The sequence below is a fragment of the Quercus robur genome, chromosome 5 (genome assembly GCF_932294415.1).
Source record: "Quercus robur chromosome 5, dhQueRobu3.1, whole genome shotgun sequence".
Lineage (NCBI taxonomy): Eukaryota > Viridiplantae > Streptophyta > Magnoliopsida > Fagales > Fagaceae > Quercus > Quercus robur.
This window is the reverse complement of record NC_065538.1, coordinates 49,579,480-49,592,437: the sequence shown is the minus strand read 5'-3', so window position 1 is coordinate 49,592,437 and position 12,958 is coordinate 49,579,480. Positions and strand designations below refer to the sequence as shown.

At 39.3% G+C, this 12,958-nt stretch overlaps 1 protein-coding gene across 1 annotated transcript; it reads right to left on the bottom strand.

The window, feature by feature from the left end:
- Positions 1 to 10,579: 10,579 nt before the first annotated feature.
- On the bottom strand, positions 10,580 to 12,055 carry LOC126728308 (uncharacterized). Its single transcript, XM_050434157.1, has one exon. The coding sequence runs from the start codon at positions 12,053 to 12,055 to the stop codon at positions 10,580 to 10,582; it is 1,476 nt and encodes a 491-aa protein (XP_050290114.1).
- Between the last annotated feature and the right edge of the window lie 903 nt (positions 12,056 to 12,958).

The window sequence follows — 12,958 nt, the reverse complement described above, 5'->3', positions numbered from 1 at the left end:
CTCCTAGGGTTCTTATTATTATTACTGTATATATATATTTTTTATTTCGGACAGAAGTTGTATTGCATTTTGTTCTTTTGCAAAGACCTCTCATTGTATTATTCTTGGTTTATCAATACAAATGCTCTTCCTCTCATTTTTTGTCTTTATGATTGATGTTGATGGAATTTTATTATATTGTTCCGAGTCAATGTGACTGTTTCTTTAGTTGATGTTTGCAACAACCTTACCAATATAAGCAAATGAGAAGAAACAGAATTGTGTAATGAACTTTAAACGATAAATGCTATCATGCAAGACTATGAACATACCTTAGAACTGCATAGAAGTCCTAAGTTGTTAATTTCCCCTAAGCCTGTGGTCCAAGGAACCATGCAAGACTTAGGTTCTATTTAAAACTTGTGTGGATGCCATAAGTTGTTAATTTCCCCTAAGTCTGTGGTTCGAGGAGCCATGCAGGACCTAGGTTCTGTTTAAAACTCGTATAGATGCCATAAGTTGTTAATTTCCCCTAAGCCCGTGGTCCGAGGAGCCATGCAGGACCTAGGTTCTGTTTAAAACTTGTATAGATGCCATAAGTTGTTAATTTCCCTTTAGCCTGTGGTCCGAGGAGCCATGCAGGACTTAGGTTCTGTTTAAAACTAGTGTAGATGGAAGTGAGCCAACAAATACGCGATGATCACGGGACACAATACAGGCATAGCTGTTTTCATTAATAATAATATCATCTCAGATTATTTACATTCCACGGGCGAGGTACAATTTTCTCATCTAGGTCTTCCAGATAATAAGCACCTATTCCTGCCACTAAGGTGATGCGATATGGTCCTTCCCAGTTGGGTCCCAGCTTACCCCAGGAAGGGTTCTTGGCGCTGCCAAAAATTTTTCTCATCACGAGGTCGCCTGGCCCTAGTGGCCTTAATTTTACATTAGTATCGTACCCCTGCTTTAACTTTTGGTGGAAATAGGCCAATTGGATCATCACTTTTTCTCTTTTCTCCTTGGCTAAATCTAGACTTCTCCCTAGTAACTCGTCATTATTTCTTGGAGTAAAAGTGCTGGATTTCAACGGTGGGAAGCTAGTTTCTAGGGGGAGCACAGCCTTAGCCCCATAAGTCATCGAAAAAGGAGTTTCTCCCTTTGACAATCGCAGCATGGTTCGGTAGGTCCATAGGACGTGTGGTAGTTCTTCCACCCATCTTCCCTTTGCATCATCCAGTCTCTTTTTCAGCCCGTTCACTATGACCTTATTCACAGCTTCGGCTTGCCCGTTTCCTTGGGGATAGGCTGGAGTGAAATATCGGTTTGTGATTCTAAAGTCACAGCAATATTTCCTGAAATTTTTACTATCAAATTGGAGGTTGTTGTCCGAGATAAGGGTGCGAAGAGTTCCAAAGCGTGTAATGATGTTTTTCCAAATGAACTTCTTTGCATCCACGTCCCTGATGTTAGCTAAAGGCTCAGCCTCAACCCATTTGGTGAAGTAATCCGTGCCGACTATTAAGTATCGCTTGTTCCCTACTGCTTTTGGGAAAGGGCTGACAATATCCAGACCCCATTGGGCGAAGGGCTAAGGACTAGAGAGGGGGTTAAGGACTCCCCCTGGTTGGTGGATATTTGGGGCGAATCTCTGGCATTGATCGCATTTCTTTGCATATTCTTGGGCCTCTTTTTGCATGCTCGGCCACCAGTACCCTTAGGTGAGTGCTCTGTGTGCTAGCGATCTTCCTCCCGTGTGACTCCCACAAATTCCCTCATGCAGTTCTTCAAGCAATGACTCTGATGCCTTTGGGTGTACGCATAATAAATATGGTCCAAAGTAGGAGCGCTTGTATAGCTTGTGGTCCTCTGACAACCAAAACCTAGGAGCCTTCTTTCGTATCTTCTCGACCTCCAATTTTTCTTCGGGCAATACATCATCTTTGAGGAAACTCACTATGGGGTCCATCCATCTCGGATTCATTCTGACTTGATGGATTCAAACTGTATCCTTTTTGATTGTATCTGTCTTGCATAAATCCTCAACAAGGATCATTCGTGGTAGATCCTGCGCCGAAGATGTGGCAAGAGCGGCCAACGAATCCACATGTGTGTTCCCACTCCTAGAGACATGCGTCAAGTTAAAAAATTCGAAGTCTAATTGCAGACGTTTGACTTGACCAAGGTACTCCTGCATTCTCGTATCTCTAGCCTCCAACTCGCTCCTCACCTGGCCTACAACCAGTCTGGAGTCCGAGAACGCTTCTATTGCTTTTCCGCCCATTTTTTACACCATGACCATTCCTTGCAGCAAAGCCTCATACTCGGCTTCATTGTTTGTAGTCGAGAACCCAAGTCTTAATGACTTTTCAATGGTAATCCTCTCGGGCGATATTAGAACTAGCCCTACCCCAGATCCTTTCTGGTTTGACGCGCTATCAACGTAGACCTTCCGTCGCGAGACTCCTTGTGTAGAGATTGTGCCAACCGATTTTCCATCCATGTTTTCCTCCTCCGCTACTGCCTCTACAGAGGGTTCAGCAAATTCAGCGACTAGATTCGCGAGGACTTGGCCCTTGACAGAGGTCCGAGGCATGTACTTAATATCGAAAGCCCCTAGAAGCGTACTACACATGGCGATTCTTCCTGTGTAATCGACGCTTCGGAGCACCGACCGGAGGGGAAGTTGAGTCAGGACAATGACTGTGTGTGCCTGAAAGTAGTGGGGAAGTTTTCGCGTGGCATGCACTACTGCAAGAATTGCCTTTTCCAGTGGTAAGTAGCGCACTTCAGCTTCATGTAACGATTTACTTACATAGTATACTGGTCGCTATATGCCATTATCAACCCGTATTAATACCAAGCTTACAGCTTGAGAGGCCACTGCTATGTATGCGAACAGAACTTCGTCGGCCTCCGGACTAGACATGATAGGTGGCCGTGACAGGTATTTTTTAAGTTGTTAGAAGGCTAGGGCACAATCCTCGGACCATTCAAATCCTTTCCACTTGTTCATCAAGAGATAGAAAGGTCGGCATCAGTCTGCAGATTGGGAAATGAACTGATTTAATGCTACGATCATTCCAATGATTTTCTGTACTTCTTTTGGGTTCTGAGGAGCTTGTAGGCTATTAATCGCTTTGATCTGGTCTGAGCTTACCTCTATTCCCCTGTGAGTTACCATATAGCCCAGAAATTTACCAGACCCGATGCCAAATGAACACTTAGAAGCATTGAGGCGCAGCTTGTGCTCTCTCAAGATGCCAAAAATGACTTCAAGGTCTCTCACGTGCTCGGACACCACTTTACTTTTTACTACCATATTGTCTATGTAGACTTTAATAGCCTTGCCTAGTTGTGGTTCGAACATTCTGGTCATCATCCTTTGGTAGGTTGACCCTGCATTCTTTAAACCAAAAGGCATCACCTTATAGTGGTAGTTTCCGATGGGTGTCATGAACGCTGTCTTCTCCTGATCTTCTAGAGCCAGTGGTATTTGATGATAACCCTGGAAGGCATCCAGGAAGCTCATTCGGGGGTGGCCTACAGTCGCATCTACCAATCGGTTTATTTGAGGCAACGGGAACGGGTCCTTTGGGCACGCCTTGTTTAAGTCTGTGAAGTTTACGCAGACTCGCCACTTCCCCGTCTTCTTTCTTACCACCACTGTATTTGCCAACCACTTGGGGTAAAAGACTTCTTTGATAGCCCCTGCCTTTTTCAACTTCATCACTTCATCCCTAACAGCGTCGGCATGCTCTTTCAACGGGCGCCGGGGTGGCTGCTTCTTTGGAATAGAAGATAGGTTAAAGTTTAGGTAGTGACAAATGAGATTAGGGTCAACTCTCGGGGCATTGTAGGCATCCCATGCAAATACATCAACATTCCTTCTCAGAAACCCGATCAGTTCCCCTTTTTCTTGGAGAGGTAATTCCGAGCTGACTTGGAAAAATCTTTCTAGATTATTGTCAATGGCAACCCTTTTTAAATTTTCACATTTTATCTCCTCGGCTAATTCACCGACTTGTGCTGCCGAGGTGGTTGATTGCTATAAGTCCTTTTTCACAGACGCCGAGGATTCTGCGCCGGACCGGCGTGAGATGGCGGCTACCATGCATTGCCTAGCTATGGCTTGATCTCCACCAATCTCTTCCACTTAGCCCCCCGACGGGTATTTTACCTTATGGTGAAGTGTAGAAGAAACGGCTCCTAGGGTATGGAGCCAAGGTTTGGCTACTATGGCCGTGTAGGGTGAGTAGGCGTCGACCACAATAAAATCCACCTCCACCACCTCTGATCTGGTCTGTATGGGCAATCTGATCTGCCCTTTTGGTATGACAGTCTTCCCTTCGAAACTTATAAGAGGAGAGTCATAAGCTGTTAAGTCCTCAAGCTTTAGGTTCAGCCCCCTATACAGGTCAGGGTACATCACTTCCATAGCACTGCCCGAGTCCATCAGTACTCTCTTCATGTCGAACCCTCCGATCCTTAATGTAACTACCAAAGCATCGTCATGAGGTTGGATAGTTCCTATCTTATCCTTGTCCGAGAACCCCAACACAGGCGAGTTTCCCTTTTTAGATCTTTTGGACTCCTTTTCACCATCCTCGGTGGGGAGCCGAGCCACAAACAGCACCCCGGAGGGAAAAGAGCCGGTCCTCCCTGGAGTGGCGAGGATGACGTGTATCGTCCCCATGAGAGGTCTCAAAGATACATCTTTTCGAGGCTCTTGAAATGCCTGACCCAGATGACCGCTAAAGGGGTGTAAAAGGTGGCGTAATTTTCCTTCTCGGACTAACTGATCTAGGTGATTCCATAGATTCCTGCAATCCTCGGTGGTATGCCCGTGGTCTTGATGATAATGACAATACAGGTTCTGGTTACGTTTTGAGGAGTCTTCGGCCATTTTACTCGCCCATTTGAAGAAAGGTTCATTTTTGACTTTCTCTAGAACCTGTTGCACCGGCTCTCTGAATACGGCATTAATCGCTTGCATGTTGGTTTGTCCAGCCTGTCTCGAAAAATCCCTTCTCGGCTGGTTACTGTTATATCGTTCTGACCTGTAATCATTCCCTTTGGGGGGGATAATCTTCTCCTTTCCTTTCCCTTGTAGCTGGTCCTCTTCCACCCTTTTGTATTTGTCAATCCTGTCCATCAGTTGGCAAACATTGGTGATGGGTTTACCAGTTAGAGACTTCCTTAAACCGTGCTCGGTGGGGAGACCACTTTTGAACGTGCTGATGGCGACGTCATCGTGGTTTTCATCCATCTCGTTATACATCTCCTAATACCTGTCCGAATACGCCTTTAAGGTTTCCCCTTCGTGCATAGATAAGGATAATAACGAACTTAGGGGCCGAGGGACTCTGCTATTCGTAATAAAGCGAGAGCAGAAAACTTGAGTGAGCTATTTATAGGAATCTATGGAGTTCGTCTTCAAGCTGTTGAACCATCTCATCGCCACGGGTCCTAGGCTGGACGGAAAAACTTTGTACATTAGAGCCTCATTTCGAAAATGGATAGCCATTCTTTGGTTAAATTGGCTCACATGCTCTACAGGGTCTGCTCGGCCGTTGTAAATGGTAAACGTAGGTTGATGGAAACGTCGTGGTAGTTTAGCCCCTTCTATCCTATGCGCGAAGGGTGATATGGAGATCTGATCTAGTGCTTTGTTCATGGCATCATTACCCAAACCCTTACTAGATGGGATCCTATGCCTCCGTTCAGGGCGCTGCTCCTTTTCGTAGGAAAAGGTTTCACTTGGGGGAGTTCTTGATCTTCACCTGTAACTGACATCCACTTTCTTATTAGAGGATATGTCTGAGTTGGAAAGGGACTGCCTTTGCTGTGCACAACGCAACTTCTTTTTCAGGTTGTCTATCTCTCGCTGCATGGCCTGATAGTTGTTTTGCCTTTGGGATATGCGACTACCTACTTGGGAGTGGCTTTGGCTCGTCTGAGTAGTATGTACGCTTCCTTCTCGGTTCCTTTCGTTGCCTAGATTTGGCCCAGGGTTAGGAGGATTATTTTGCCGCTGAGGCCCAATAGGTTCTGTCTGCTGAGGGTCAGCTTGGCATGGATTTTCTTGGTGTGGACTTTCTTGGTGTGGACTTGATCCTGCCATGCTTAACCGTCGTACTTACTAACACTCAAGTTCTTTCCCACAGACGGTGCCAATTCTAAGGACACAGTTTGGAGCCCAAACCCCTATCTTGTGAAGTCTTGATCCAAAAAAGCCCAATACAATGAATTTTGTAGAGTATGGGTCAAAGAACTAGGTTTAGATAAGTTAAACAAAGGCTTGCATGGGATAAAGGTACACATGGACAAGAACAAAAGCCATTACATTGAAAGATCTCACAGTCCGAGGAGACTCAAAACTTAATTTATGTATACAGACCAGTACATTAGGGTTTCTTTGCATGCTACAGTATCCTACCTTCCTTTTTCCGTCCCCTTCCTTATGGGGGCTTCTATACATTATATAGGCCCTTTCTTATTATCTAGGCTTTACACTTATTGATCATCCAAGCCTCCACTTGAGCACCCATCCCATTAGACACCTCTTTCAGTCCTTTGTGAATTGTGGTAGCCAAGGTAACATTGTTCAGGGGTCTTCTCCGCATTAATGCGGCTAGGAAAGTAGCTGTAGTGCATTCAATGTGGTGGTGGTGGTAGATTTTGCGTAGATATTTTGTGTTTCCTTCCTTTTCACGTATTTAGGGGATGGGCTTCAGTGGCTTGGACGTACCTCCGCTCCAAATTTTCAGTGTCCGAGGAGGAATTCCTCCTCGGACCTTTTTTCTTTGTTTCCCGTGATAGGCTTAACATGGATCGCTTAAGCCATGTTGTCTCCTCGGACAAGCTGGCGTCCTCGGATGGGCCCAAGGTCCAACTCGTTACTTTGGGCCATAGTCCCCACAGTAGATTTTTATTTTTTATTTTTTTTATCTTGATAATTCTATTGTTACAACAAACTAAAGGAGAGATTTAAATTATAATTCTCCTCATAAAAGAGACTAATTAATATCACCAAATTATGAAAAATTATTAAGTATTCTCTAAATAAAACGAATTTGTGCTCTCTTATTTTACATTAGTAAAAATAATTATTACATAAAAATAAGAAATGTCATATGAATATATCACTATATTCTTAAAATATTGAATAATCTCTATTAAATTATAATTCTCCTTGTAAAAGAGACTAATTAATATCACCAAATTAGAAAAAATTATTAAGTATTCTCTAAATAAAACGACTTACATTAGTAAAAATAATTATTACATAAAAATAAGAAACACCATATGAATATATCACTATATTATTAAATATTGAATAATCACTATTAATCTTCTAACCGCTAATTAGCATTGGATTATTTGTAGTTGAACTTTTGAGTACAAATACAAATTACAATTCCTCCATCGTTCATTTTGTGTATAGCGGCTGCTTGGTTTTGACTTTTGACGGTCTGAAAAAAAGAATTATCCGCCTAGGTGAATGCATGGTTTCTTAGAAGTTAAGGAAAAAAAAAAGTTGTCCACACCAGTTTTTTTTAGTATAAAATTTTGGCACGTAAATATAAGTTCATAAAAATTATAATTTTTCCAACCTTATCCTGAGTGCAATTAGGTTTTCCTATACAATGTACAAAGGCATTCTTTTTAATTAATTAAAAAAAGAAGCAAATCATAAATACACCTCACATGCCTTCACATCAATAAAACTAAATTTTATCTGCAAACATTGTACGGCCTATAGTACTGTACATATATTCTACTTTTATGCATGTTTACCTTGAACTAAATACAAATGTTGGGCTTCATTAAAAAAAAAAAAAAATGTTGGGAGGAGAATAATAGAATAGTGTTTGTTTGTTTTTTTTTTTTTTTTTTTAATTGTTATTCTTTGAAGGAAAATCCTGATGATGGCCACAGTAAACTCTAGAATTAAATTGAAAATACCAAAAACTTGCCATGAAACTTCCAATTCAGTTAAGGGATTGAAAAAAATTTCTTTGGGATTTATCCCAACAAAAAAAGAAATAAAATATACAAAGTTTTAATTTGATGATATAGGAACCGGGTAGTTGCATGATATAGTTGATCAATTATGTAAGTGTAAAAAATCTTAAAAATTGAGAGATCCTTACAAATATGAGATTTTAATTTTATTGATGTTAATATATATTATTCTTTTTTTTTTTTCCTTTTTTGTGATGTTGACTTGTGCTATCCCCATCCAACTAGTTGTATAAATTTTTAGTTTCTCTTAATCTTACCCATTAAAAGGTCCTACAAAAAAAGGCCCTCCTTTTAAAAAAAAAAAATTTTATTTGGTTGGACCTATAGCTGCGTTTAAAAAACACAGCTACAGGTTAGCTATAGGCCCTATTCAAAAAACGTGGTTAAAACCACTTATAAACGTGGCTATAGGTTAGCTATATCCATGTTTTTGTAAACGTGGCTATAGCCTGCATTTTTTGTGGTGTGCACTTTACCTACCTAAGATTCATTCCGTTAAGTTTCCATAACCCACTATCATTAGAAACACAAAAAACATAACAAAATTAAAAGAAACAAGATCAAAAAGTGGTTTTTGTAAAAAAATTTGGAAGCTTCAAGAGCTATAACAAGAACACAAAATCAAAATTTGTTGTTGTTGTTGTTGTTGCTGTTGCTGTTTTTTTTTTTTTTTTTTTTTTTTTTAAATGGTGCTTGGCTCAAAAAGTTTTATGTATCTCCTTAACTCTCTATTTCCTTTCTCAGCCATTGTCCTTGACTTAAAGGAGGTTGAGGATTTTATTTTATTTTATTTTATTATTTTTTTCCTTGGGTTTCAATGATGGTGGGCTTTGATTTTAGTGAGATGTATGTGGCTAGTCCTTTTTTTGTTATTTGAAAGATGGCTTCAAATATTTCTTCTCATGGGTGGCAGGATAACTTAGTGTTGGAGAAAAATGCCTGGTTTTAGTCTTTTGGTGTCATGATTTCAGTAGGGATACTCATAGTGTTAGGAGCATCTTGAGGAATTGATGCAGCAGGAACAAGATTATGCTATGTACCGCTTCAACTTTAAAAATGTTGTTAATAGACAAATGTAAAATCATATATTCAATTTAATTGTGTTATCCATAAAGATTATCCAATTTCTCTTACCTAGAGATGTAAATTTCGAAGTGCACTACAAACCGGTATACACAAAATTCTTAGCAAATGATTAATGACAAGAAAAAGCAATGTTCCCCATTGTATTCCTTACAATCTAGTAAAAAAATCTCTTTGCATTGTAAGTACTCCTATGTTTTGCAGTGATTCTTTATGGTAAGCAGTGAGTTGACAATGGTTTCAAGAAAGTTGTATTTGGTAAGAGTGATCTTAGGACAAAGTTTCACATTTTAAGATATATCCTTTTAGATTTAGATTTTTATGTTTTTGTTATATTTTTTGTGTTTTTTACTGTGAAAGTACAGAGGTGGGTTACAGAAGCTTAACGGAGTGAACCTTATGTGGTTAAAGTGCCAGCTTTTAATCCATAGGTAAACAACTTAAATTTCGGTTAAATTATAGGTGGATAAATTGTAATTTGCCCTAAAATTTTTTATTGTCCTTTTTACTCATGTAATTGCATATAAATGACTTTAGACATATAAGTCAGCCCCGCCATGTTTCTCCAAACAATGTGTTTTTGCTTAGACCATAAGTCACAACTTTATATGGATTATAAAATGGTGAAAATGCACTTTTGGTTCCTATATTTTGGGTCAATTCTCATTTTGGTCCCAAAATTGATTTCGTTACTAACGTAGTCCCTAAAAAAAGAAAATTGTTTTTAAAATGGTTCCTACCGTCAACCCACTAACAGAAACCTCCTACGTGGCAGACGAAGTGCCTTGCTTGCTGACATGGAGCTAATGTGACCATTAAAATATTATTAAAAATAATTATTTGGCATTTTTAAATACCATATTAGCATTTTAATTAAAAAAATTAATTTTAAGAAAAGCCAAGTCATAATTAAAAAAAAAATAAAATAAACATTAATCTAATTAAATTATTTTTCCTTTTACTTTTCAAAAATTTTTTTTTTTTTAACTTTTCATTCTAATTAAATTATTTTTCATATATTAATTGTTTAAAACATTTTTTTTCAATTGAGAATTTTTGGAATATCAAGTTCTTCCCCAAACCTGTTCTTCTTTTTCCCCTTTCTTCACTCGGACTCTCTCTCTTCCTTCCACCCAGAGCCCTCCATGAACAACCACTTTAAGCTCTAGGAATTTGTTGATTCTCACTCTCCCTCTCTTTGATCTTTCTCTCCCAGCCGATTGAGTGCTCTGGAATGGGATTGGTCTAAATCGGGTTCTAAAAGCTCGACCATGGAGCTTTTATGGATGAGTGAAGGCAGCGGGATCAGTTTGGAATCCAGTGGCGGAGCCAGGAATTTAGATCAGGGGGGGGGGGCAAGATTAAAAGACAAGATTGGAAGTAAAAAATTAATCAATATTAATAACAAAATAAGTAAACAACTATATGACAATGTAATTGTCATACAGAATCTAACAGAAAATGTAAACTTTAATTTATTTTTTCACACCTAGCTTATTTTACTCAATTGGCCTCGACGATTTTTCATATTTTGAAACCGCTGCATGATTTCTTCACATTCAATAGTTTTGAATATATCTTTCTCAATATATGTGACTAAGCAATCATTCATCCACTGATCTCCTATTCGATTGCGTAATCGATTTTTAATTATGTTCATTGCTGAAAAAGCTCTTTCAACAGTAGCTGTTGCAACTGGTAAGATCAATGCCAAAGTCACTAATGAGTAAACCAATGGATATGAAACATTCTTTTTCATTTCTACCATCTTTTCAGCAAGCTGTCCAATTCCTTTAAGTGTTGAAAACTCTTCAGTGGACCACATGTCATGGATGTATGTCTCAAGTTGGTTATCCAAGAAAGAAACTTGAACTGTTGAAAAATCACTTGGATAAAACTGAGCAAGCCGAATCAATTTCTCCTTGTTGAATGCTGAAAATAAGTTATCTGGGTTCAAACACGCAACACAAAGTAATAATTTAGAATTTTCAAAACGACTATTAAGTTCCTGAAGTTGCATATCTATAACAGTATAAAAAAGCTCCACTTGATAATGATGTGAATTTTTCATGTTTTGAGCTTTTCGTCGTGGCCGAGGTTGATATAAATCATCCATATCAGGAACATCAATATTATTTTTTGCACAAAATGTAGAAACCTCCTCTAGCAAAGTGTTCCACCCATCATCTCTCATGGCTTGTAAACGTTGCTTTGAAATGTCAACCAACTTCATAGCATTCACAATATCTTGATCTTTTCGTTGTAATGCCTGTGACAACTCATTACTTATGCCAAACACACCTTTCATCAAATGTAAATCAAACACGAATTCAAATGTCTGGAGTAAACCAATTAAGATATTTGCTTCTGCTCTCTGATCAGAATCTAAACCATCTTCTATAATAGTTTCAATCACATCAATTACAGAAGAAAACATGTGAATAAGATTTACAAGTGCACCATAATGAGAACTCCAACGTGTATCTCCAGGTCTTTTTAGACTCATTTCTTGATTCAAGCCATGACCAGTTGAAATTTCATTATTTTTTAGTGCTTCTATAACTTCAGCATTATGTTTTTTGCGAAGAATATCACGACGTTTACATGATGTTCCAACAATATTGAATACCTTTGCAACCAAGTTAAAAAAGGTTGCAATTTGGATGTGATTTTTTGCTACTGCAACTAATTTTAGTTGAAACTGATGTGCAAAGCAATTGACATAATAGGCAGAAGGATTATCTTTCAAAATAAGAGTTTTTAGTCCATTTAACTCACCTCGCATGTTGCTTGCCCCGTCGTGGCCTTGTCCCCGCAATCTACTAATGCTTAAGCTATGTTTATTAAATACTTCCTCAATTGCACTCTTTAGTGTCACTGCTGATGTATTATTAACATGTGTAATGCCTAAAAAGCGCTCATTCACATGTCCCAATTTGTCCACATAGCGCAAAGCAATTGCCATTTGTTCTTTAGTAGACATATCACGTGAATTCATCAACTATCAAGTTTACTAAGTGGGGCCCATTGATTTTATATATAGAATTGTACCACCATTAGGAGTAGAAGTCAACTGCTACTAGGAAAGTTGGAAAGGTAACGTGAATTTACTTAATTGAGATTTTTTTTTTTTTTTTTTGTCTTTTGTGTAGGGGGGGCAAAGATGGTATTTCAGGTCATATTAGTTAAAAAAATTTGAAAGTTCAGGGGGGTCAGGTGCCCCCCCTCACCCCCCCCCCCCTCCCTCCGCCCCTGGTTTGGATGGTGGGTCAGTTGGATTCGTGGGTTATGTATCGGTTGGTGGTGGGTATTGTGTGTTGTTGTGAAACCCCAGATTTGTGGTGGTTGTGGAGTGGTTTGGATTTGTGGGTTGCGATCGGTTGTTGTAGGGTGTTGTGAAACACAGATCAATTGTTGGTGGGTGTTGTGAAACACAGGTAGGTGGTTGGTAGCTGGGTGAATCACGGAAGCGAGAGAATTAGAGAGGGAGGTGTTGGTGAACGGCAGCTTGTATTGATTTGGTTGTTGTCACGGTATGGTTGGCGGCAGCCGGGTTCTGGGTTTCAAAGTGATTTTGGTGATTGAAGAACTATGGATTGTTGTATATGGGTTTGGTGATGTATAACTTGTTAAAGGACCCAGCTTTGTGTTCATTATCTTGGTTTTTGCTATGTGTTCACTTTTTGGGTTTATGTTAATAGAGAGATGGAGAGTTTAATAACATTGTGATTTCGGTTCCAACGTTTGTTGTCTATTTTTTTTTTTTTTTTTTGCTCAATTTGGTTTTTTGCTATCATCTCAGGCTCAGATTTTAATACCGCTGTGTGTGTTTGAGTTTGAGACTACAACTGTCTATGTGTTTGAATTT